This window comes from Ursus americanus, chromosome 30 (genome assembly GCF_024610735.1).
Source record: "Ursus americanus isolate L20-20 chromosome 30, mUrsAme1.1.p, whole genome shotgun sequence".
Classification (NCBI taxonomy): domain Eukaryota; kingdom Metazoa; phylum Chordata; class Mammalia; order Carnivora; family Ursidae; genus Ursus; species Ursus americanus.
Genome location: NC_142156.1, coordinates 28,643,002 through 28,667,816, shown reverse-complemented (window position 1 = coordinate 28,667,816; position 24,815 = coordinate 28,643,002). Strand labels below are relative to the sequence as shown.

The 24,815-nt window shown below is 57.0% G+C and overlaps 1 protein-coding gene across 3 annotated transcripts in view; it reads left to right on the top strand.

Annotated features, from left to right (window-relative positions):
• The first annotated feature begins 7,218 nt into the window (after nt 1–7,218).
• PRODH (proline dehydrogenase 1) overlaps nt 7,219–24,815 on the top strand; it is a 27,457-nt gene continuing 9,860 nt past the window's right edge. For 2 of the 3 annotated variants that reach the window (XM_045815104.2, XM_087857499.1), the window contains exons 1-10: nt 8,148–8,472; nt 12,902–13,110; nt 18,539–18,573; nt 19,070–19,219; nt 20,742–20,806; nt 21,011–21,127; nt 21,584–21,663; nt 22,425–22,506; nt 23,949–24,041; nt 24,131–24,277. In XM_045815104.2, coding sequence (XP_045671060.1) covers nt 8,200–8,472; nt 12,902–13,110; nt 18,539–18,573; nt 19,070–19,219; nt 20,742–20,806; nt 21,011–21,127; nt 21,584–21,663; nt 22,425–22,506; nt 23,949–24,041; nt 24,131–24,277 — 1,251 coding nt within the window. In that variant the 5' untranslated portion in view covers nt 8,148–8,199. Of the gene's footprint in view, nt 7,279–8,147; nt 8,473–12,901; nt 13,111–18,538; nt 18,574–19,069; nt 19,220–20,741; nt 20,807–21,010; nt 21,128–21,583; nt 21,664–22,424; nt 22,507–23,948; nt 24,042–24,130; nt 24,278–24,815 lie in introns of those variants that run through there. The other variant, XM_087857500.1, reaches the window with a different exon arrangement.

The following is a 24,815-nucleotide window of genomic DNA, read 5'->3' as shown; positions in this document are numbered from 1 at the left end:
CCTGTTCTGCCCCTGCCTCTGAGTGACCTTCAGCAGGACGTGGGCTGAAATGCCCCCCATGCAGCCCGTGGAGCCGGCCCTACAGGAGGCCTGAAGCCCCTGGGAGGCACTGGGGCAGCAGGCGGGACCAGAGCCCTCAGCCATGCTGTGTGCAACTCCCTTCCATCCCTACTCTATCCAGGGGACCCATGTCAGGGACCGTGGTGAAAGCTCTGATGCACCTACTGGGGAGGCAGAGCAGGGAGCCACTTACCTGCCCCTATGCTCAGAGCACCATGAGAGGCTGTGGTTTGGCACCCTTAGTTTCGGAGCTGGGACCAATGGTGACTGCTGGGGGTGAGTTCATCCGTGCATGGCTGGAGGGAGATGAAGGGCATGGCAAAGGGTCAGAAATCAAAAGCAGAGACTGTGAGCCATCCCCCAGGGCACTCGGCTGTCCAGAAGGGCAGCTCGGGTTGAGTTTGGCTGGTAGCGGAGAGGTACCAGTTTCTCCATCTTCAAGTTTTACTGTGACCCTCTGAGGCCCCAGCTCTCCCTCACCAAGAGAGTCCTCCTTGTCTCAACTCAGCTGTCGCCTCCTCTGGGAAGCCCTCCAGTCCCTGTACGGGTACCCAGGAAACACAGCCAGCACCGAGGCCCTGGCTACCAGCCAGTTTGGCCGACAGAGCCAGACTGGGCCCTGGGGACCCTGGACAAGCTTATCCCTGTACACCAGGAGCCACCCACCTTGGGAGGACAGACTGCCACAGACAGGGAGCAGGACATTCTACCTATGAAGGCAGCTGGCTGGGCGAGAGCCATTTCCACCAGTGTCCGAAGCTATGAAAGGCTGGTCACGTGATCCAGACTCAGGCCAGCCCCTCATGAGTGGCTAGGACTTCAGCCAGAAGCCACAGCTTTGCCTTTTCTTTCTATGGCTGTTATTTAAGCACATTATATATATTTTATCACAGAAGTCATGCATGCCTATTGGGATAAAAAAGCTCAAAGCAGACAGAGGTACGTGAAGTAATAAGTGGCCGTTTCTGTCCCACCACACTTCCCAGGAGACCCTATTGGGTCTGCGGCCCATGCTGAGGCCCACCAGAGCAGCTCGTTGCAGGTGTCTTTTTGTGTCCTGCCCCATGGCTTTGGGGAGAGGCCACGCGGGTCCCCTGGGCTCTACTCCCGGGGGAAGTCTCCACCTGAGCTGGGGTCACCATCACCAGGCTGTAGCAGAGAGGGGGTGGCTGGCCCAGTATTACCAAGCATCCTGGCTCCTGGTCAACCCCACAGGACCCAGGTGGCAAGTCTGTGACATCCTGCCCAGATCTGAGGTCTCTCTCTGTGTGTGGGGCCCCTCAGAAAGGTCTGCAGGGAGGCCAAAGTCAAGCTTCTCAGGATGGCTTTGTCTCCAAGACTTGGCCCAGAACCTGTCAGCCCCTCCAAAGGTCCAGGTCCTTGGTGACCTGCCACCATCCCTCAGGCAAACAGCCACCACACAGGAAAGCTGTGGGGGGGTTCTGCCACATTCATGTCCTCAGGACTAGTGCCAGCAGTAAGTATCTTCTTCCATGTGGGGCCCCCGACCTGTAACCTGCTCATCTTCAAGCCCTGTGTTGACCTCTCCAAGGCAGCAGCCAGCTTTCCCCTGAAGCTCCGGCCAGCTTGTAGGGGACCCGGTCTCCTGAGGCTTCCCTGCACCTCTCAGGTGCCCCACACAGGTGGCAAGGGCACAGCTCTGGTTTGTCAGGTGCTTAGAGGGTGCCAGGCCTGTGCTAAACACCTGTGGGGCCCATTGAATCTTGGCAATGACCCCAAGGGTTGGGTACTGTTACTATTCTCATTTCCCCATTGAAGTCCCAGACTCTCTCTGGTCCTGGATGTCATCTGTGGCCCGGCTCTGCCATCCATGTGCTCCTGGTGCAGGGCTGTGCCCAGGACCTAATGGGAGCTGGGGTGGCCACTGCTGTAATCGTGTTATCCCAGTCTCCATGTGGCACATCCCTATCTGGTCCTGTTACAGGCATCATGAGCCCTGAGCCCGCCACCTTCCTCATGTGCAGAACTCGATTTCATTCACCACAAAGATGCACGTGTTTATCCAGCCTCAACTCTGTCATTTGTGCTTCCCTTCTGTTACCAGGGGCTGAGGGTCCCTCCAACTTGGCCCCCTTTCCAGGCCTGTGCCCATGCAGGGCTCCCACATTCCTGCTTCCCCAGTCACTGCTCGCCAGGGATCCAGTGGGAGGTGGCAGGCTCTGTGGACCTAGCACACACCTGACAATTGGAAAAGGTGGAAGAAGGCTCTGGGGACAGCCACCTTGGCTTCAAAGCCTGCTGTGGGCCCTTGGGAAGGTGGTTCCTCCTCTCTGAGCCTCAGTCTCCCCTGCATAAAATGGGGCAGTAATTGTAGCTCCTATAGGGGCAGGTTGTGATTGCCACACTTGTCAGCATATGGAGTACACACTGGTTTTACAAGGAATCTCGTGGGGGAGGGATCTAAGTGCCTTTTCTCCCACGTGCATTGAAAGTGACCATACAAAGTGGCTGGTGTGGCAAAGTGTGACTGCATTCATATAAACATGGTACAAAGGATCTAGCAGGCAATCTTAACTTCAGGAAATACAATCATGTTTTACTAGCTCTGAAAACAATGCATAACATCCCTTAGCTAAATAAAGCTCGAGCAGAATCTGTGAATGCTGGCGTGGAGTGGATAAGGGGATAATGTGCCGATGAGGGAATTTACACAACAGGGGAGCAAATACTGGCCCGTGTTTGGTGTAGGCTGATAACGGGAAAACAAGCCCCAAATTAAACAAATGTGAATGAATTCCTCTGCGAGGAGACAGAGCAAATGTATCAGTAAAAATGGCTACAGAGCAAGTGGCATAATGTAATAAATCAGAATGAATTCTGACGCGGGGCCACGATTCGGGTAGACAGATATTTCAGGAAATATGGGTAAGAGGCACACGGCAAAATAATATCTTTGACAGAGTTCCAATGTCAAGTTCATGGCTGAAGTGAAAACAAATATTTCACCAAGTATCCATATGAGACAGGACACAGGAGGAATTCAGAGGGAGGGCTGTCTGGGAAGAGCGATGGCACATGACTACAGTAAAAGGGGGTCTGTAAGTGTCCTGAGATGTCTGGGCAGGCTGCCTGTTAAGGTCTGTCCACTGGCTGCTTCCTCCCCGGGAACCCCTGGCCCTGCTGACTGACCCAGCCTTGGGGAGGGCGGTGACCAGCCTGTGACTGCCACATGACCAAATCCACTGAAGTCTGGCCCTCTTGGATCCACCACAGTCTTCCGAGCTGGAGGACAGGAGCCCAGCCCTCTGCCCCCACACAAACTCCCACCAGGATCTCTGGACCAGGGGCCATCCTTCTTTCAAAATGTGCCAGCAGCTATTTCCAGCAGAATCGGCATCTTAGCATTGACTGAGCACCTGTGCAAGACTCAGTTGTTTTATTTATGTTCGTACCTGGCTAGCATCTCGCAGGCCAGCCTTGTCTCTGCAGGCACAGCACAGGTGGATCATCCTCCCTGGGGACCTGGTGCACCTGATGTTCATCCACATCCTGCCTCAGTCTGGAGGGGAGAGGACCATCTCAGCGAACACTGTGTGCCCTGCTTCTGTGTCCTCTCCCCAGGTCATAGGTTCCTTAAAGCAAATGCCCTAACTGTGAATCCTTGGCCTTTTATAACAATTCACATACTATACAACTCACCCATTTCAAGGGTACAACTGAATGGTTTTTTTTTTTTTAAAGATTTTATTTATTTATTCGACAGAGATAGAGACAGCCAGCGAGAGAGGGAACACAAGCAGGGGGAGTGGGAGAAGAAGAAGCAGGCTCATAGCGGAGGAGCCTGATGTGGGGCTCGATCCCAGAACGCTGGGATCACGCCCTGAGCTGAAGGCAGACGCTTAACCGCTGTGCCACCCAGTCGCCCCAACTGAATGGTTTTTAATAGAAATTGGCAAGGTTGAGCAAACATCACCACTATCTAGTTCTGGAACATTTCATACCCAAAGTCCATATCTGTTAGTAACAACCACTAATTTGCTTGCTGTCTCTATAGATTTGCTTATTCTGGACACTTCATATATATAGAATCACACAACATGGCCAGGCCCTTGTGTCTGGCTCCTTCCACCTAGCATAGTGTTTTCTAAGTTCATCCACATTGAAACATGCATCAGCACTTCATTCCCTTTTTATGGCCGGATAACATCCCACCGTGTGAGTATGCCACACTTTGTTTCCCCACTCGCTCATCAGTGGACACTTGGGTTGCTTCCACATTTTGGTTATTGTGAATAGTGCTTCTGGGAGCTGGGATTACTTGTTACTGTCCCCAAGGCTGCTTGCCCCTGGGTGAAGGGTTGGTAGGTGCTGTGAAGAAGGTGAACATTGACTAAAATGGAGTGAAATTTACCAGCTCCTTCATCCAGCTGTCCCCTGGAAACTGCAAGTGGTTTACTAGGCTCCAGAGTCCCAAAATAGTTGCCTAAGACAGTTCAATTGTTCATTCAGTGGAGAGATGGCTTCCTGGAGCTTCCTACTCCACTGTTTCACTGCCACCATCTTCACATCCTTTGCTTTTGAGTCACAGGCTACAGAATGAATGTTTTACTGTAAGACATGAGGTGATAAACCCAATGGGAACTTCCACCTGCATGAGGCTGGACTGAGTAGCCTTAGAGACTGTCCCGGGTGGCTGGGGTCCTGGTGCCAGGATGGGCCCCATCAATGACCACGGCATGACAATGGCCACCTCATCTGTGAGTTTTGCCCGGACCTAACCTTGTCAGCTTTGTTTTGGCTTAGACTCCACTCTGGTATTTCTTGAGTTAGAGCAGGAATGGAGACGCCTGGCATGTCAGGGGAGAAATGCATGGGACCGTTAGACTGTGGGATGACCTGGCATTTCATGTGCTCAATCATTTTGCCAAAAGTATATGTGATATGGATAGTTATGAGCCTTCTCCATTATCAGGGCAGTGACAGGTGGCACGGCCGGTGGTGCCAAGGTGCTCCCTTCTCCCTGCCCCTAATACGAGTGTATCAGAGGGAGATCACTGGGCAGGAGCAGATAAAGTCAACAGCACTATCCCCAAAATGGGCTGAGCACAGTACTGGCTCCTTGGAGGGGGGGAGGGTTAGGTCCGCTCTTCTCATCTCCTCCAGCCCTGAGTTTGCTGGCAGCATGTCACCAGTGTTGACTGGTGTGTGCACCTGTCCACAAGGCAGGACTGTGCCTCCTGCTTAGTTGCACTGTTTCTCCTGATGTACAATGCCTGAGGGGGAGGCTGAGTGCTGAGAACCAATTGTGGTACCTGGGTACAGATGTTCTTGGGGAACACTGCAGCCTGGGCAGTTGGTGTGCACAACAGAGGAGAGAATGTGGCATCAAAAGAATGTCTGCATGGAAAGCAGGAGCCAGGATGCTGGGCAAGGTCTGGGGTTGGTCCAAGGTGATTCAGGGGTCAGGGCAGGGCCCAGAAGGCAAACCTCAAACCAACAGCCAGCATGGAGTCAGGAAGCCAGCAGGGGGAGCTCTCACGCTCAACAGGAAGAGCTGCTTGCTTCAAGCCCAGGCTACTCTAGCTACTTTAGTGCCCCAGCAGGAGAAAGGTTTTTCTCCTCCTCCAGCAACGGCCAGCTAATGAGACTGTCACAACTCAGCCAATGAACAGCCACTATACTTCAGACTCCCTGTTTACTCCAAAAGACTTTTTTGTTTACAACCATTCCTTCCAAGTTCCCCCCTCTGCTCTATAAAAGAGCATTCCATTCCTTTGTTGTCCAGACTTGCCTACGGTTTTGCCACGTCTTCCCTGTCCTGAATTGCAATTCTCTGCTATTCCCGAATAAACCCATTTTTGTTGGTAAAATAACAGAGCTTTATTTTTAAGGTTTAAAGCCAGCAACTAATGCAAGAAGAGGAAGTTGTAGCAAGGTCGATGCCCAGACAGGGACAGGCCTGCCAAATTGATCCTGAGGAGTAGAAGGAAGGAGTCTGGGGTTCAGGGGAAAGGACAGGTACCTGAGAGCAACATGCAAACAGCGGCCTGGAGCTCAGAGGGGGGGCTGGCAAAATGACCAGCGTGGGTGAGAGAGGCATGGTGGGTGTGGGCAGGGGCCTGCCTACTGATGGTGGATGAGCCAGACTGAGCCATGCAGCTTTGTCATGATGGCAGCAGGGAGCCCCTGAAGGGTTTTCAGGAGGAGGGAAGATCATCCATGAAAGGAAAAAGGGGGAGTCTGGTGGCCACGGCCAGCTGCCAAGGCTGACCTGCTCTTGGTGAGCTAAGTTTCTAAGCTGCTGAAGGGACCCCTGAGTTGCTGCCTCTAGGCCTTGACTCACCTGTCTCTTTTGTCTCTCCTTTTTTTCCTCTGCAACCCCAACAAAAGCAAGAGCGGGCAGAAAAACCACGACTGCATCGGGAAGCCTCCCTCGACCTAGAGCAGTGGTGATGGTGTCCCACAGGGAACATTAGTAAGGTCTGGGGGAAGGATGCTACAGGCATCGGGTGGGTAGAGGTCAAGGAGGCTGATAAATATCTTGCAATGCACAGATCCGCCCCACAACAAAGAATTATTCAGCCCCAAACGTCAACAGTGCCCAATGGGTACGTCCCGAACGGGACATCCAATGCACCAAAATGCATGAAGCACACAGTGAGCCAGGCGAACCAGGTGAGTGAGGCCGAGCGAGGCTGCCACCCAGTCAGACCCAGCACCTGTTGGAGTGCCAGAACGTCCTGATGAGATGTAGGAGGGGCCGAGGGGTGAGTGATGGGGAAGAGGGTGCTATGGTTGGCAGTCAAGGCAGGTCCCTCCCAGGAGACGATATCTGGAGTTCCGTTGCCAGGTCACCCACGGTGCTGGAAGGAAGGGCGTCGGAGGCAGAGGGGGAGAGAGTGGGAAGGCTTTTAGGAGTGAAGGGAGGCCTGAGGGAGGTGGCAAAGCAACGGCTTTGCCGTCAGCTCCAAGGGCAGCAGCACCGAGGGCCTGAAGGGGAGGCTGGGGGTAGGAACCGTGGGGGTTGCAGGGGTTCCAAGGGGAACTTGGAAGTCCGTGCCTGTGCGTTGGGTGGGCGGTGGGACTGGGAAGACGGAGAGAACAGAACTGGGCAAGCCCCTAAGGAGCCTCCTTTCCAGGCTCGCGCCGTAGGCCTAGGAATGAGGAAGGGCGGCTTCCCAGGAGAAGCGGCACCGCCTTCCGGCCTTGCTGGCTTCTACACCCTCCCCGCCTCAGCGGAGGAGCCCGGGAATACAGGTGTGCGGTGGCGCTGACTCGCGGGCTTCGGACCCACAGGGCCCGCATAGAGACCTGGGAAACCCAGGGGGAAATCGCACGCCTGGTTGCGTATCCGGTCGCGGGAGGCGCGGGGTCTCCTAGGGGAGAGATGGAGCCGGGGATAAGCAGCCAGGGGGACAAGGTCTCTTTCGGGGATGCGGCCACAGGCTGAGAAGGAGGGTTTCAGGCGCGCTTAGCGCCGCTCGGTGGCCGAGGCTGCCGCAGAACACACTCCATTCAAGAACTCGCAGGGGTCTGGCCTCCTTGGGAGAGGGCGCGGCTTGGAGCGCGGGGCGGGGCCTCCTCCGCGGAGGTCCGCGGTCCTAAGGCGGGGCGGGGCGGTGCTCCTGAGGAGACGGAGCCGCTGGGGGCGCGGGGCGCGGTTTTCCTAGCAAGGGGTCTGGGGGCCTGGGGTAGGGCGGGGCCTCACTAGGAGTGGGAATGACTCGGAGCGTGGGGCGGGCTTTTCCTAAGGCTTGGCGGGGCCTCCCAAGGAGAGGTCGCGCGCGGCTCTGGGCCTCCCGACGTGAAGGTCTTGGCTCAAGGGCGCGGGGCGGGGTCTCCCAAGGAGAGGGCGCGGCTCAGGGTGCGGAGCGCGGTTTCTCGGACCGAAGGCGCGGGCCTGGGGACGAGGCGGGACTTCACTGGAAGACGCGGCGGGAGGCGCGGGGCGGGGCCTCCCTAGGAGAGGTCGCGGCTCGGGGCCTCCCGAAGTGAGGGTCTGGCTCAAGGCGTGGGGCGGGGGTCGGCCGGAGAGGGCGTGGCTCAAGATGGGGGCGCGCGCTCTAGGGCGGGGCGGGGTCTCCGGAGGAGAGGGCGCGGCTGAGCGCGGGGCGGAGCCGGTGGGGCGGGGCCGGAGGGGAGTACTTAAGCAGCCTCGAAGCGCGCGCACGCCACGCCATGGCTCTGAGGCGCATCGTTTCTGTGTTGTGCACCGGCACTCCCCGCCTCGCCCGGCTGTCTACCGCGCCGGCGGCTCGCGAGCCGACTGCTGCAGGCCGGGAGACTGCGCCAGGATGCGGGGCGGCCGAGGCCGCGCGGCCACCGGTGCCCATCATAGACTTCGGCAACACTCAAGAGGCGTACCGCAGCCGGCGCAGCTGGGAGCTGGTGCGCAGCTTGCTGGTGCTGCGCCTGTGCGCTTCGCCCGCGCTGCTGGCGCACCACGAGCAGGTGCGCGGATGGGCAGGTGGGTGGGCGGGCAGGTGGGTAGGTGCGCATCGCGGCGCGCAAGCAGGGGCACGCGCTGGATCCTCTGTGTGTTCCCGGAACCTTCACGAAGTTTTACTGTAAATCGGGGTCCCTTGAGCATCGCTTGTAGCCGGGAAGTCCGGAAGGGAGGTGTTTCCTGCATTCCCTTTTGGGCCTCGTGAATTTTCCTATATGCCAGTTACTACTAACTAAAAACAAAGACCAGTTTCTGAATTTTTAAGCTATAAGCTGCTTGCAGTAATGCAAAGTTGCCACCTGAAAATTAAATTGAGTGTCTTCCATGTTGCCCAAAGGGAAGTCTTGGTCGTTTTGAAGGGCTTATGGCCTGGGAACCCAGAGTTCTCAGAAGATGTGACTCCGGAGCTCACTAGACACAGCCATTCGGAACGTGTTGGGGAAAATGGGAAGCCACTTGAACTACAACTTTTATTACTTCAACATAGTAACTGTGAAAAGTGTGAGGGCTTCGGGGAAGTAAAAAGCAGAACACCGTCTTAGCCACTGTCAGTCTGGACTTGTGGAAAAGACAGTTATTTCAAGGTGATCCTGGGAACAGTTTGCAAGGGTGCAGTTGTTGGTGCTAAGGGTCTGGAAGGCTCTTCATGGGGGCGGTGTTGATTTCTCAAGTGAGGCGGTGCTGAGCGTATGGTACTGCCTCCCTTGGCCCCTGGAGGAGGCTGGGGAGGCGGAACCAAAGAAGAGCACCAAGCCACACTTTAGGCTTAGGTGAAGGTGAAAACACGGTGGCTGGGAGGTGAGGGTACAGGCCACAAAGTCAGAGTCAGGTGGGTCTGAGGGGACGGTGAGGCCAGTGGAGTGTTGGACTGGGTCTCTCCAGAAGTTTTACTCAGATGCAGCCTAGGACTGTTGGTGGCAGGAGTGGAAGGGGAATGCGGAGGAGGAAGGGGTGGAACTGGAGATGTGGAGGCTACTGGGAAGCTCTCTGTGTTTGTGGTAGATGTGGATGCTCTGTGGCAAATTTGTGGCTGTGGAGCGCCCAGGCCAACTGGAAAGGAGGGTGGAATGGGACACTCAGGGGTCAAGGAACCTGGTGGGGGTTGAAGGTGATGAGAACCCTTTGGGGAGCACCAGAGTCTGGGGCACAGCCTGAAAGGAGCAGCAAGTTCTGGAGGTGCAGCAGTCAGGAGGGAGAAGGCAGCTGGGGGGCAGGAACGACTAGGGGGTAATGGCTGGCCATGAGGTCTCTGTGGAGGGCAAGGACAGGGACCTGGCTCCTGCAGTTGGGGCATCATGGGACTGCTGGGTGGAACTGGGATGTGTGGGGCAGGAGTGGTGCAGGAGCCCTGCCTGCTGCCATGTGGCCGGAAGGGAGGGAGTGAAGGCTTAGAGCCATCCAGGGCATATTTCTGCCATCTCAGCACTGAGCTTTCTTCCTTGGGATCAAAGCCAGAGGAGAAGCCAGCAGAGCTGGAGACCGTCGGGTACTGTGGGTGACCATTGTCCACATGCCAGAAAGTGCCGGAGTGCAGGGACCACTGAGGGTGCCTGGAGGCATGGGGAGGCTTCTCCCAGGCTTCCCTCCTGTCCCATCTGTGCCCCGAGGACACCTTCAGGGAGCCCACTAATGGTGCTCTGTGTGCCCCTTGTGGCATCTGTTCCATCACAACATTGCTAGTGGTCACACTGGTGTCAGTGGCCTTGGTGCGTGGCACTGGAGGAAATGGGGAAATGGGGCAGAGGCCAGGCTGCAGGGCTGTGGACTGCTCACCAGAACCAGTATATACTTAACTTGTCCTCTGGCCTGGGGTGGAAATTCCTTCTGCTGAGCAGTGTGGATCTGCAGCACCTGTGGGGGCAGTTGGGGATCCTCAAATCTGTTACCAGGGAGTGTCAGCCTGAAGGAGCCCCAGTTGAGCTGCTGCATTGGTTTGGGACCCAGTAGGGTTCCTCCCTTGCCAGAAGATAAGGGTTTAGAAAATTCAGGTCTTCCATGACAAAGCCAGTGCAGAAGGCGGTAACAGAAGAGGAAGGGTACAGGATAGATGGTGATGGTGGCCTTGGGGGACAGGGAGGAGAGAGAACTGGCTTTACCCCTCCTTGCTCTGCACACATCTGTTTGAGTCTTTTACAGTGAAAACAAGTATATGTGTTCCTGGGGCAAGTTGCTAAACCCACGAAGGATGCCCCCACTTGGAGAAGAGTAGGGGCTGCCTTCATGTCAGGCTGGGCCACCCAGGGATACACCTGATGCCAGGATGTTTTTCAAGGGGTGGCTTTGCTCTGGCGTTAGCTTTAGAATTGCCAGCCCTGCCCCATGTGCTCCATAGCCCTCTGTGACAGGCTGGCTTTTGCCAGAGTGAGAGGGTGAGTGACCGGCTCGGTGACCTGGGTGGCCTTCCCTGCCATTCCCTCTGAGCCCTGCCTCCCCTTGGGGAGCTGGTCAGCACAAAGTGCAGGGTGTATAGGAGGTTACCAGCCCAGGGCTCCCCTGGGCCAAATTCCAGCATCTGCCTTGCTCCTGCTTCTTTGATTAACATTGGCCGTGGCTGCTTTCGTGCTTGACTAGCAGGGTTAAGTAGTTACGACTGTGACTGTGTGGCCCACCCGGCCTACGTTATTTCCCATGTGGCACTGGACAGGAAAATTTGCTGGCCCGAGAGTAGATGGCTGGCCTCTTTCCACACGTGTTGGTTCCTGACAGTTCTTAGAGCTGACACATGCGATGTCAGGGTTTTCCAGAGCCAGAAGATGGTTTTCAGGTGTCCGATTCTGCCCCACCTACTACTGGGGAGATCTTTGATGTAATCAAGACCCGGCTTTTCCTCTGGCAAGGCTGCTCTGGCCCATGGATTCCCTGACCGCTGGCCCGGGCTGTGTGGGGCCAAGGCAGCCTGGCCCATTCTCCCTAGTCGGTCTTTCATTTTCCGTTTCTTATCCTCTTTATAAAAACAATGAGATGCAACGAAAACCGAGTGCTACGGAGAGGCTGTAGCAAGGCAGAGGGGATGGCCTGGAGAACCTTGTCCTCCGGACGCCCCGTGGCGCCCTCAGGTTTGTTCCTGAGGCGTCTCCACCAAGCACCAACCTACGATTCCAGGCATGTCTCCCTTCTGGCCAGTGTGGGGATGCTCAGGATTGGTTTGGGGATGAGGCTGTTTGATTTGCTCATATTTCTGCTTCGACTAGATTGTCCCCGAAACCCTGATCCCAAGAGATGTTCCTCACACAAGGGGTCCTGCTATCCACTGGGTTTGACACACCTCAGGCTTTCTCTGTCTTGGAGCTAAGCGTGGGGATAGTGGACACAGAGGAATTCCCAGACAAGTGGCAGATGTGCCCTCCCAGCAGCTTTCCTTTCCAGCCTCGGGGAGCCGCTCTCTTCATTCCTTCCTGCCCTGGCTCCATGCACGGGCTCCGTGCCACCTCCATGTCTTGGCAAGCCCCCCTCTCTGGATCTAAGTCACCAAACATCTCCCATCCATCACTCCCTCACCCCTGTTCTGAATCACTCTGTGGAGGAACCTTGCTTCTTCGAGGTCCCTCCCCTGCTAGGATGTAAGCTCCTTATCTGTTTTGTTTAGCTTAGAATTGCACGAGGCACAAAGCAGTGGCTCTGGACTTGGAAGGAATGATGGCAGAAATCGGGGATGTGGCAAAATGTGATTGTGAGTGGTTTATGGGCAGCTGTCTTCCTCAGGGGCACGTGCACTCGAGCTCTGGGTCTGCTGTGGCCCTGGATGACTGTACTGAGTCCCCCCTGGTCCCACAATGGGCTCTCATCTCTCAGACTCTGTAGATGCTTACCTGGCTTATTGTTAGCCTAAGGCTTGCTCGAGCTGAAGTTAGACTCCTTCGGAATTTACCATGTGTTCATCTGCTCAGCAACCACTGGAGGACCGGCCCCTTGCCAGGCACTGTGTTAGGGACTTGGAATAAGCAGTGAACAAAACATTGCAAAATCTGGGTGCTCGCCTGCTAGGAAGTTGTACCAAATCGTCCTCCTACCCGGCATAACCCACTGAGGTGTGGATACAGAGAATGTTATGATGAACATGCCCGCTGCTCTTCCTAGAGAGACCTGCTATTCATTTCTTTATCCATCGAGTGATGGTCAGGCACTTGCTTTGTGCCACTGGGGTCATCCGTGAGTGTGCAGGGCAGGGAAGTGAGTGGCTGTTGTTGGGGGGGTTGGGGGGGGGCTCTGGGATCTCTGCCCTCCCTGAGGAGTGGATTGACAGTAGCTACAGGCTGAGAAGCAAGCTGCTGCCAGTGGTGTCCACTGTTAAACCAAGGCCAGGAGTCAAGTTTGGCCCTGGGAGAGTGTGTCAGGGCTTTATGGTTGGAGCAAAGGGGGCGGGGGAACAAGGGTGACCTGCTGGGGACAGGGGAGGCCGGGCAGCCAGGACAGCCCTTTCCTTTTGCCTTTCAGCTGCTGCATCTCACCAGGAGACTTCTGGGGCAAAGGCTGTTTGAAAAGCTGATGAAGATGACCTTCTACGGGCAGTTTGTGGCCGGCGAGGACCAGGAGTCCATCCGGCCCCTGATCCGGCACAACAGGGCATTTGGAGTGGGCTCCATCCTGGACTACGGGGTGGAGGAGGATCTGAGCCCTGAGGAGGCTGAGCGCAAGGAGATGGAGTAAGGCCCACCTGGGCATCTGGTTGTAACCCCAAAGCATCCTGGGGTCAGCTGGGGCTGGGTTGGGAGGAGGCCCCCCAAGGCTAGGAGAGCTTGGTCAGCCTGCTTACCAGTGGCCTTCCTGGGGTTCTTGCAGTTTTGTTCTGTGAGAATGACGACTTTCACAAAAGGCCTTGTATGCACAAGGCTGGAGGAGGGGCAGAGACTGGGGACAGCCTACCTGCCCGGTTTTGTGTGGTCTGCAAGCTGAGATTGGTTGTTACTTTTTTAAAAATGGTTGAGACAAAACAAGAATAGTATTTTGTGACATGTGAAAAGTGTATGAAATTCACATCACTTTTGCCCTAGAGGGGCAGAGTTGAGTAGCTGCGACAGGTGCCATATGGCCCACAAAGCTGGAGATAGACGCTACCTGAGGGTTTATAAAAGATGTTTGCTGACCCTGGCGTAGGAGGTGCTCTGGCTTCCTGTTGTGCTAAAGCATCTCTTCAGAGGGATTGCCAACCTGCTGGACGGGGCCCCACTGCCTCACTCTTGCCTAGCTCCTGGGAGGGTTTTCTTTTCTATCTTTCTTTTTTTTTTTAAATTTTCTTTAATTTATTTTATTTCATTTTTTAAGATTTTATTTATTTATTTGACAGAGAGTGAGCACAAGCAGGGGTAGCAGCAGGCAGAGGAAGAGGGAGAAGAAGGCTCCCTGCTGAAAAGGGAGCTCGATGCGGGGATAGATCCCAGGACCCTGGGATCATGACCTGAGCTGAAGGCAGACGCTTAACCAACTGAGCCACCCAGGCGCTACACCCCCCCCTTTTAAAAGACTTTATTCATTTATTAGAGAGCGAGAGAGAGCATGAGCCGGGGTGGGGGTGCAGAGGGAGAGGGAGAAACAGACTCTCCGCTGATCCCAGGACCCTGGGATCATGACCTGAGCCGAAGGCAGGTGCTTAACCAAATGAGCCACCCAAGTTCCCCTCCTGGGAGGATTTCCTAATCAGCAGATAGGCTCTGCCTGGTGAGTGTGGAGCCTGCCAGGCCTGGCGCCCACCCAGAGGTCCCAGAAGGGAATGGCAGCCAGGAGCAGTGTGGCAGGCTGGCCTAGGGTCTCTTCTTGCTGCAGGAGCTGTTCTCCGCACAGTGAGAACAGACAGATGGGTACCTCCCTGACCCACTCTTTTGGGCCACAGAAGAAAATTAGAGAATGAGGCCGCCCTCTGCTTCCCGGAGAGGTGGCTGCCCAAGAGATCCAGGCAAGACCAGCCCTTTCTTTACAAAATGCCCAGTTCTTATGCTGGTACCTGCATCCCTCCATGTCAGGCCTTTGCTTGCATTTAGGACCCTTAGTTCTGACAGCAGCTGTGCCTGACCACGTGAGGCTTGGGACAAGCCTGCTGAGTAACCTGCCCTGTCTCAGGCTGGGGTGTTTGCTCTGGCTTGGGGACAAGAGAGGAGGGGAGGAAGGAGAAAGGCATCACATGAGGCTCCTGCCCTGGGAACGGAATGTCCAAGCCAAGCAGCAACAGCAGCAGCGGATTGGCCTGGGGAACCCAGCCCCTGCCTAGCCATTTGCTGTCTTAAAGGCGGGGTTCTCCAGCTTGGCACCCCTCTGTGTATTCCTTGTGGAGCTGCAGCCTTCAGTGGGGCTGCCTGTTGAATGACTAATGAGCCCTGTGTCCCTGCTGTGCCTGTGTTGAGGGCTGAGTGGTTTCACAATGGGATTTTCTCCCTCTGGTAGGAAGACTCTTTTCCCAGGGTGATCTGGCTGACTTCCTGCCTGTTCTGCAAGGAGAACATGGGGAGGTGGGCTGGCCTTGCCCTGTCATGGAGCCAGGGAGCCTGTGCCCCAGGGCCACCCTGATGTTTGTGCCTCTGATGCTGTAAAGAGCCCCGCTTGTGGGCTTTGGGATGTGAGTGTTGGTCCTTCCCATCCTAACATGGTGACCACCATCCGATGTCAGTGACAGGTGTCAAAGACTCATGCCTTGCTCTGCTGCCAGGTGGCCCAGTGCCTTTGGAGAGGCCTGGGCTGAGGGGGCAGAACCAGGCTTGCAGGTGCTGATTGAACATCTATACTGTCAAATAGCCTGCCTGGCTTACTGGGTGTTCTTGGTCAGGAGTGGCTCCAGCCATGCAGCCCCCATCCTTACAACCCCCATGCAGAGAACTGCTTCTGAGTCCTGGGGGGCGGGGATCAGAGGTCTGTCTCACTAGTCTTGTCATGAGCCCCATAGACCCTGCTCTGGGGAGTGATATAGAGGCCACTACCCCAAATTAAGGCCTCAGGAATTGGGGAAGGGAGGGTACAGGTGGTGCCGGGCCTGCCCTGGGCATAACCATGTGAGGCACAGAAAGGATGGAGGTGGCTGAATGCACAGGACACCCAGCAGGTCTCCCAAGGGTCTGAGTAGGGGGCCCAGGAAGGATTCCCTGGGGTAGGAAGCAGGAGGTGGGAGGCTATAGGTGCTGGAGGGAGAGAGTGGCCATCTAGGGCTGGGGTGGGATGGTGTTTCCCAGAAGACCTGGCAGAAGGCAGAGGCCGGGGTCCTGGCTCTAGGAGAGGAACCCCATAGAATCTCCCCAGCAGGCTGGGAGCTGTGGGGATAAGGGGCTAGGGTATCTCCCAATGATTGGCTATGATAAGGACACCCAGGGACAGTTTGGATGGCAGGTGCCTCTGTCTTGGCTATGCAGACCCAGGGCTGGCTGGAGGTGGAGCCCCAGGGTGGTGGCAGCTCTACCAGGACTGGTGGTGCAGAGTGCACAGAGGACTTGGGTGCTGCCTGGAGTCAGGGCCTGGGGGGCTAGGGAGGTAGGTATACAGATGGGAATGGGCTCCATTGGACTTCTCGGTGCTTCACTCCTTCCTGCCACCTGCATTTTCCCAGGAGAGAGCCAGAGAGGGCTCCCCTCATTTTCTTCTTTTTCCTAAAAGGCATCCAGCCAACATATCTGCCAGTGCAGTGAGCTGAGCTTGGAGGCGGCCAAGAGGATGGTTGGGGCCTTCCTGCCACCTCTCCCCTGGGCCACTGATGTTCACCTTCCTCTGCCCTCTGCCCCTGGGCACACTCTCTTCCCTCTTCCACGTCCAAGTGTGTGTGTGTGTGTGTGTGTGTGTGTGTGTGTGTGTGCGCGCGTATGCACAGGATACTTCCTTTCCCCACTGGTGACATGACCCTCCTCCCCTCCACTGTACTTGGCAACTGCCATCTTCATCTTCTCATGACCCACCCACCAGGCCTGGTTGAGAGTGTGACCCTGCTCCTTCCTGGTGCCATCTGCTCAGAGACAGGCTGTTGTCCCCTGACCACATGGCAGTGTGGCCAAGCCGGCTCCTCTGCTCAGTCCATTGCTAAAGTGCTTGCTGTCTTGTCTGTGCCCAGGAAGCTTCCCGATGGAAACAGCTGCAGCCTCTGCCTTCCTGCTGCTGGGCCTGCTGGCAGTGAGGAAGGGAGTGGCCCGTGCTCCCCTGTGCCTTTGGAGCCTGGCTGGGGCTTGGAGGGTGGACAGGCCAGCTGTGGAAGTGTTGAGCAGGAACCTTACACGGTGCTGGGCCACTGGGGGATTTTAGATAATGATTTCCCACGTGAATGGAATGCACCCTGCCTAGAAGGCAGGAACCTTGGAGACATGAATAGTCATGTTTCTCTGAGCCATGGGCTGTGTGGTTACAAAGCAGGCCCGAGTCCCCAGCAGCCACCATCCTTGCTGATGAGACCCATGCCTTAGTGTAGATGGTAGGGCCCAAATCGTGCTTTTTCCTGGTTGTACCTGGGCCACAGCCTGGGGCTGGTCTTACAGGTGTTCCTTGTTCCCAGTGGGGATGTTGTTGTACGGGGCCGACCCCTCCCTCATGTTACAGAGTCAAATATTGTCACGCAGTGATACCTCACCCTTCTCTATGCATCAGGCACACATGTCTAGTTGGCACGAAGTAGCTCCTGTCCCCTGTCCCCAGGTTGGGGCCTTGTGGGCTGTGCGGCAGTATGCGGAGCCCCCAGCCCCTGTGGACTGGCCTAGCTACGGGGACTCCTGGGTCCTGACCTGGGTATCCTGGCTCAGAGTCGCCAGTTATGGGCCCTGGGGTCACACAAGAGCCGGCGTCCAAAGGGAGGGCTCCCTGGAAGGTGACCAGCAGCCCCCCGACTTGCTGTAGGAGCAGGGAGGTCAAAAGCTGCCTTGGTTCTTTGACTTGGCTTGAGGCCACTGCAAGTGCAGTTCCCTCTCGGCAGCATGGCTGGCTTTACCTCTGTCTCACGTGTGGGGTGGGGGTAGGGGAGTATCGCTATCCCTTTCCTGTGAAGTATGGGTGGAGCTTCAGAGGCCCCCAGGGGTCTGAGCATTTGGGAGGTTACTGGATAGCAGCAGGGCTTTGGCTGAGCTCTTTCTCTGGTAACCGATTTAAGAGGCTTTAAATACAGAGTCAGATGATGGATGAAGCCACTCGAATGCCACCCCCAGGCCTGGGGCAGAGTGATGGTGAGCAGCCCTTTCATCTGAGTAGGCTTAGCTGATATTTGCTGTCCCAGATGGCACAACCACTGAGAGGAGGATAGTGTCTACTGTGATTCTGGCAGGGGTCTAGGGTAGGGGTGACATAGGGCGGGGGCCGGCCAGACAGGGGTAGTGAGGGCACAGCCGAGGGACTGCAGAGAGGCCAGGGTGGCTGGGCCGAGCCAAACATGGTCTCAGGCTGGCCTCACCGTCCTGTCCTCATGAGGACTGGGGGTGTTTATCAGGTAGGATGGGAGGGCTTGCATTTTAAAAGAAAAATTCTGGTTGTTGCTTGGAAGACACACCTAAGGGGCAAGAATGAAGCAGGGGGCTGGCAGGCGGTGGCTGGGGGTGGAGCTGGGTGTCCGCCCGGGCGGGAGCCCAGAGCCCGGCCTCCTCATGGAGGTGCCGCATGTAGGAGGCATAGAGCAGAGCAAGGAGCCTTGCTCCTCAACTCTGGGAATTTTGTGCACTGGTAGTTGCCCGGGTCCTTTCCTTATCAGCCCTGACTGACCCCAAGGCTCTGTTGTTTCTTCAGAAGGAATCCCCCCATAGTAGCCTTCTTCAAGCAACTATTCCATGCCTTGGGCTATCAGCTATCAGTTTTACTCACTCCTCACCTACCCAAAAGGAATCTGAGGCTTCTCCAGGGTGTAGAGCTTGTAGGCCAGGTTGGTCTGTGAGGCTGCTGCCCCACCCTGCTCAGGGGAGGTGACCCTGCAGGCCCAGGGTGGGTGGTGAGGAGGGAGGTGGGGCACGTGAGTCACTCTGACCTGCCTGGACTAAGCCAGCCCTTCCCCTACAGCCCTTCTTGTCAGGTCGGGTTCAGGGCTCACCCTCTGGCTTCCTCCCACCTCTGCCTGCTCTCAGGGAACCCATGCTTGTCACTTGCAGTCTGAGGTAGTGTGACCGACCCTCACCCTCTTCTTCCTTCCCACAGGTCCTGTACGTCAGCTGTAGAGAGGGAGGGCAGTGGTGAGTAAGAGGAGGCTATTCAGGAACAAATATTCTCTCTACCTGTCCCCTCCCCCGCCCCCAACCCTTCCTTGGGAGACCTTGGTTCAAGGGCACAGGCAAGACTTGGGGCCAAGGCTCCTCCCTTTGCCCACATGGCTTCTCCCTGTATGCACCCAGGCCAGTGCTTCAAGTCTGCTGACATCCCAGGACGCTCCCAGGGGTGCTGGTCCCCTTGGCCCTCAACGGGTCTGGGCTCTGCCTTTTTGGCCGGGTTTGCCATGTGACTAGGGCTTAGCCAGGGAGAAGGAACAGTGAGTGTAGGAGCAGGGAGTGGTGGGCAACACAGTGTAGGGAGGCCATGGCCGCCAAGGAGCCAGTCCCGAGGGCACGGGGCTGTGGGCCATACGCAGGTCTTGCTGGATGCCGGGGGAGCCCTGTGTTTGCCCAGAGTTGGGCGGGAGGCAGAACACAGCACACAGCCTGTGTGTGCTCAGCCACGTGCCTGCCCTTCTAGGTACAAGTAAGAGGGAGAAGCAGTACCAGGCCCACCGGGCCTTTGGAGACCGCAGGGACGGTGTCATCAGTGCCCGCACCTACTTCTATGCCAATGAAGCCAAGTGTGACAGCCACATGGAGACATTCTTGCGCTGCATCGAGGCTGCAGGTGGGGCCCGCTCTTTGCTGGGTGTTCACCTGCCAGGGAGGGCTGACCCCTGTGTGTGGAGATGCTGATGGGTGAAAGCGCGCCCTGGAGCACTTGCCTGGGGCTTCCTCTCTAGGTGGCCCAGACAGTCATGAGGATGACTATAGGTGACACTGGGGAAGCCATAGGGTGGGCTCAGGTCCTACCGGGGTCATGCCTGAGTCCAGCCCTGCCGAAGGAGCCTGCCGCCTCCTGCCTCTTCCCGGATACCGGTGCCCAGATGTGAACCTCAGGAAGGCTGTCAGCGGGCTGAGCAGCCTTCTGTCCGGGTCAGGGGCTCGAGCCTAGCCACACGTGGCACTTGGGTTTGCCAATGGCTGCGCTGTTCCAGGAGCTGGTGCCATGGAGGATTCCTCCCCACCTGGCCTCTGGGTGGAGTGCTCGCCAAAAGAGGCGAGTCAGGTGGGCCTCACCCAGCCACAGCAGAACTCCACCGTGTGGCCCCAGCAGCCCTTCCATTAGTGGGCTCTGTACCTGCTGAACACGGGCGGGGTAGGAGTGAGTGGTGCTCAGAAGCATCATTCTGAGAGCAGTGCCGGAGAGATGCCAGGTGGTCAGGCAGAGACTCGGCCATTCGGGTCCAGAGCAAGGGGGCGCCTCCTCACCTCTGTGCCTGCTCTGCCTAAAGCAAAGGTCACAGAAGTGAAGACGGGTCATGGGTTCCTGGAGGGAGGAGAGAGGCAGGTGTGGTTGAGCACCTTCTGTGTTCCGCCGTCTGTTCTGCTGGGTGTTTCTGTGTTCTGTGAACCCTACCCCTGCCCCCCCCAGCCATGGGCAGCCTGCGGTGCCGGTGGCATGGGCGAGGACGTGAAGCAGGGACAGAATGGGCCGGTCTTGTCGGCTCCTTTGCCCACCGGCTTACTGGATCCACGTGGCTAACAAACCCTGTGAAGTTGCCTGTTTCCGCCTCCGAGGTGGGGTGGGCATGTGTATTTATGGGCTCAGTAGGAACACTGTCCTTCTGCCCATAAGTGGTTAGCCAGCCAGCCCAGCATATGTGGCTCCTTGGTGGGCTCTCCCCTTCTGTTTGGGGGGGGGGTTCCTGGCAGGGGCCCCTGGTGCCACTCACCGTAGCCTGAGATGGCCGAGCTGCCACTAGGGCTGTTCCAGGGATGGTCAGGCAGGCGTGCTGGGGAGCAGAAGGCCTGTGCAGGAAGTGTGGCTGCCGTGGACATGGCTGCAGCCCCTGGTAGGGCCGGGTGGGGAAAGGAGGAGAGATCTGCTGGCGCCACTGCACTGTCAGTAGTTTGGCACTGGGTCATTCGAGGCTCCATGGTGGTCTTGGGACCCATCTGTAGGGGAGACCCAGTACCGTGTATGTTGTAGGTAATTGGTAGGAAGAGGGGCTGTGCCAGCCATTCGTTCCATCACCTGTCTGGTGAGGTGAGTCTAACTCTTGAGTGGCACAGATTCTGGGCACAGGCTCCTGGTCCTCCTCGTTCCCCTCTGGAGCCCTAATGGTTCTTCCTGTGGCTTCTGACAGGCGGAGCCAGTGATGATGGCTTCTCAGCCATCAAGCTCACTGCACTGGGGAGACCTCAGTTTCTGGTAAGTGCCAGAACCTTCCAGTGCAGAGTTTGTAAGACCTTGGGGGTGCTGTGAGCATTAAGTGAAAGCTCCTGTGCTGGTACCTTGGTGCTGGGCGCCGGGCACACAGGCGGAGCCAGGAGGGGACCCAGGGGCTCGGCGGGGGTCCTGGGGGCGGGAATCTGGGCCTGTGCCGTAGATGGTGGCTCAGGCCTGCACTTGCAGCTGCAGTTCTCAGATGTGCTGACCAAGTGGAGACGACTCTTTCACCAAATGGCTGCAGAGCACGGGAAGGCTGGTCTGGCTGCCATGGATACGAAATTGGAGGTGGCTGTGCTGCAGGTGGGACGTCCTTGCCCTGGTGGGTATGAGTGGGTGGGCACTGTGGGGCTCGGGGAGGAGCCCTGCCCAGGAAGAACTGGCTAGGTAGTCTTTGAGGTGGGTTCCCAGAGGCCTGTAGCACCCCCCTCTGCTCCCCACAGCAGCAGCTGGGGTCCACTGGGAAGGAATCTGAACAGGGGCCGAGTAATGCGGGGTGGGAGGGCTTGAGGAGGGGGGTTTGCTCTGCAGGTGGCAGAGTACTGCAGAGCTTTGGGTCCAGGAAGGGGAATCAGGGCCAGGTAGGAATAGACCTGTCTGTGAGGCAGAAACACAAACCAAGACTGTACCCTGTTCGCACTAATGGTGTCATAAAGTCAAAAGAGCACTGCAGATATGTGGGGGTGGGCTGGGGACAGGAGATGTTAGTGAACGGGGCTGGGGCAGGTTCATGGGACTGGCAACTTCTTACTTCTCAAGGAAAGTGTGGCAAAGATGGGCATCGCATCCAGGACGGAGATTGAGAACTGGTTCACTGCGGAGACCCTGGGTGTGTCTGGGTAAGAGTAGCCCCCAAGCTGGGAATTTGGGAGTGTCTGCCCTGATTCAGCTGTGGTTCCAGCAGAACCCCAATGGCTTCTCCCAGTCCTGGTTGCCCTTCTGGAGAGCATGGGCCAGGGAGGACAGTGCTGAAGGACCTTTTCCTTGAGACACACAGCAGGAGTTGACAGGGAGCCTGGAGTCCACGGGGCTGGGGCTGCAGCTAGCCCAGGGCTAGTCCAGACTATAGCTTGGTAGGAGTGCCTCTGAACTGGCAGGGCTGCTCACAGAATTATTTGGGTCCTAGAGTAAGGTTGCCACACTCAGCCCTTCCTGGGACCCACATGACAGGAGGTGGAGGGTCAGGGCCCCTGAGATCCTGGAGGGGCCCACACCTCATCCCGTGGGGTCTGGAAGCTAGGACTGAGATCACCAGGGCCCCTGGGCTGGTAGCAGCTGTCCCCTTACATGCAAGGTCTGCCTCCTTTCTGGCCTCCCGTGTTTGGCTCTTTCCCAAGCCTGACATGGCCCCTGGTGTTCTTGGTGTTCGCCCTGGGTTTTTAATAGCTGCTGTCGCTCCAGTGCAAGAATGGCCTGGGTTTGGTTTCCACTTTGTAAACAGAGGACAATGTTAACATTTTATCTGTCTTTTAAAACTGAAAACTGAGGTGGGTTTTGTGGGGGTTGGGCTTGGGGTGCTCTTTTAAGGCATGGGCTGGTTTGGGGACTTGGCCCCCCAATAGATCCTAGTGCCCCTGTGCTGATGCAACTTCTCCCACAGCACCCTGGACCTGCTGGACTGGAGCAGCCTCATTGATAGCAGGACTGAGCTCTCCAAGCACCTGGTGGTCCCTAACATGCAGGTGACCACCCCTCACCCCTGAGCTCTATCTCACTGGGGTGCAAGGTTGAGAGGGGAAATGTTCCCTGTCCCTTACCCTGGGGCAGCAGCCGGGGACACAGCTGGCTGAGATCAGTGTCCTTCCTGGCCGCAGAACACCCCTGTGGTCCGGAGGAAGAAGACAAATCCCTGAGTGCCCCACAGAGGGGGACAGAGACCCACGTCATCTATCCTTGCATGCTGGGTCGTCCCAAACCTCTGTGGCCTGAAATGGCAGTAATCCTGTTATCCCCCATCGCAGTTCTGGACTGACCAGCTGGGTGGCTCTAGCTCAGGGTTTCCCTTGCAGTTCTCAGAGGGTGGCGGGAGCTGGGGTCATTGTGGGGGGGTCCTGCTCACACGGCCAGCAGTTGATGCTGGCTGTGCATGGGGCAGGGCTTCCTCACCATGTGGTGGCTGGGTTGCCAGGGTGAGTGTCCCCCGAGAGCCAGGCGGGAGCACTGTCACCTTGTCCAGCCTAACCTCAGATGTTCCATAGCATCACTTGTGCCCAGTTGTGTGCGTAGAAAACAAGTCACTAGGCTGGCCTGTGTTCTCATTCTCACCAGGGAATGAGAACCCCCTTCCCTGCCCATCCTGCCTGTGGGAAGTGCCAGGACTGCACTCTGTTTGAAACCACCCCTCAAGCTGGTTGTAAAGCAGCAGCAGCACCTCGGGAAAACATCCCACAAACAGTGCCTTCCACAAGCATCTGGCCCCGGCTGACTGAGGGCCCAGCCCCCAAACAGCCTCTGAGGGCCAACAGAGGGCCATGCTCCAGGCCCCACCAGGAGTGCCCTGGGCGGTGTTAGCGGGCATGTGGTGTTAGCAGAGGGCCCAGTGCCCTATGGGCTTCCAGGATAGGTGCCCCCTGCTGCTGAGCACCAGCCCTCTGCTGACCTGCTGGCTCCCCGAAGGCCACCATCTGGGGATGGTGCCTCTGTCCCCACTGCTGTGTTGTCAATCTCCTGCAAGCTGTCCCTGTCTGCCTGTAGCCACCGTTCTTCCTCCGAGCCCTCTCCTTGCTAGGGGCTGAACCCCTCTGGGTGATTGAATGGGTCAAGGGTTACTTCCTTACCGTTGTGTGGGAGCAGAAGGGGAATGCCCTTCCAGGGTCCTGGAGAGGCTGTGGGAGCAGATACTTTGGGTGCAGGCCTGACCTGGGGCAGCTAGCCCTGTGAGTCAGAGGGTGCTGGTTGGCAGCAAGGTTCTGGGGTACCAAGTAGCCAGATGGCCTCAAGACAGGGCACTGATCTTTACTAAAAGCAGGGAAGGGGTGGGGATGAAGTGGCCTTGTGGGTCCTGGGGACCATGCACTGAGTATTGGTAGGCCCTGCACAGAGGGTGCCCTTGGGCAGTGGGAGTGGTAGCTTTGAGAGGTGCGGGCTTAGAGGCCTGCTGTGGCCTGACTGCGTGCTGCTCCAGACAGGACAGCTGGAGCCTCTGCTGTCACGGTTCACGGAGGAGGAAGAGCTGCAGATGACGAGGATGCTGCAGAGGATGGACATCCTGGCCAAGGTCGAGGACCCTGGGATGTGCCCAGAGAGGGGGGCACCTGTCTCACCTGACACCAGTTAAACCCTCTGTCCCACCCCTGCACCTCTTAGAAAGCCACCGAGATGGGCGTGCGGCTGATGGTGGACGCCGAGCAGACCTACTTCCAGCCGGCCATCAGCCGCCTGACCCTGGAAATGCAGCGCAAGTTCAATGTGGAGAAGCCACTCATCTTCAACACATACCAGTGCTACCTCAAGGTACGGCCCCCTCCTGCCGTGTCCCGCCGGCCCTCGGGTGAGGGGTGCCGCCCTCCGAGTCCCATGCTGGAGTTGGGAGAGGCCTCTAGCTGAGTGTGATGGACTCTGAACAGGAAGAAGGGCCCGGGGCCCTGTCACCAACTGGGTACCGGCCCCTTCTCCGGGCATCAGATCCCAGACGGGGTGTAGAAGGGGTAGGAGGAAGGCGAAGGAGCCTTTTATCAGTTTGTTTCATGCACCTTAATCCCCACATTTTGAAGGCCTCATGAGTCACTTGTTTTTGCTGCCATTTTTTAGTTCGAGTCCCATCGGATCAGATGAAAGCTCTGGTCCCCTCCCTACAAAAAGACTTGCTCAGAATTTTGCACGTACCGCAGGGAGCCCAGAGTGCTTCAGGGTGGGATAGCTGAGCACAAACCTGGGCTGGGGTCCTCTGGAACCAGGCAAGTATTTGGAAGACATGGTGTAGGATGGGTATCCAGGCTTCAGGGGGTGGGGGGAAGTGGGTTGGTTGCGGGGGAGGTCCAGTCAGGTGCCC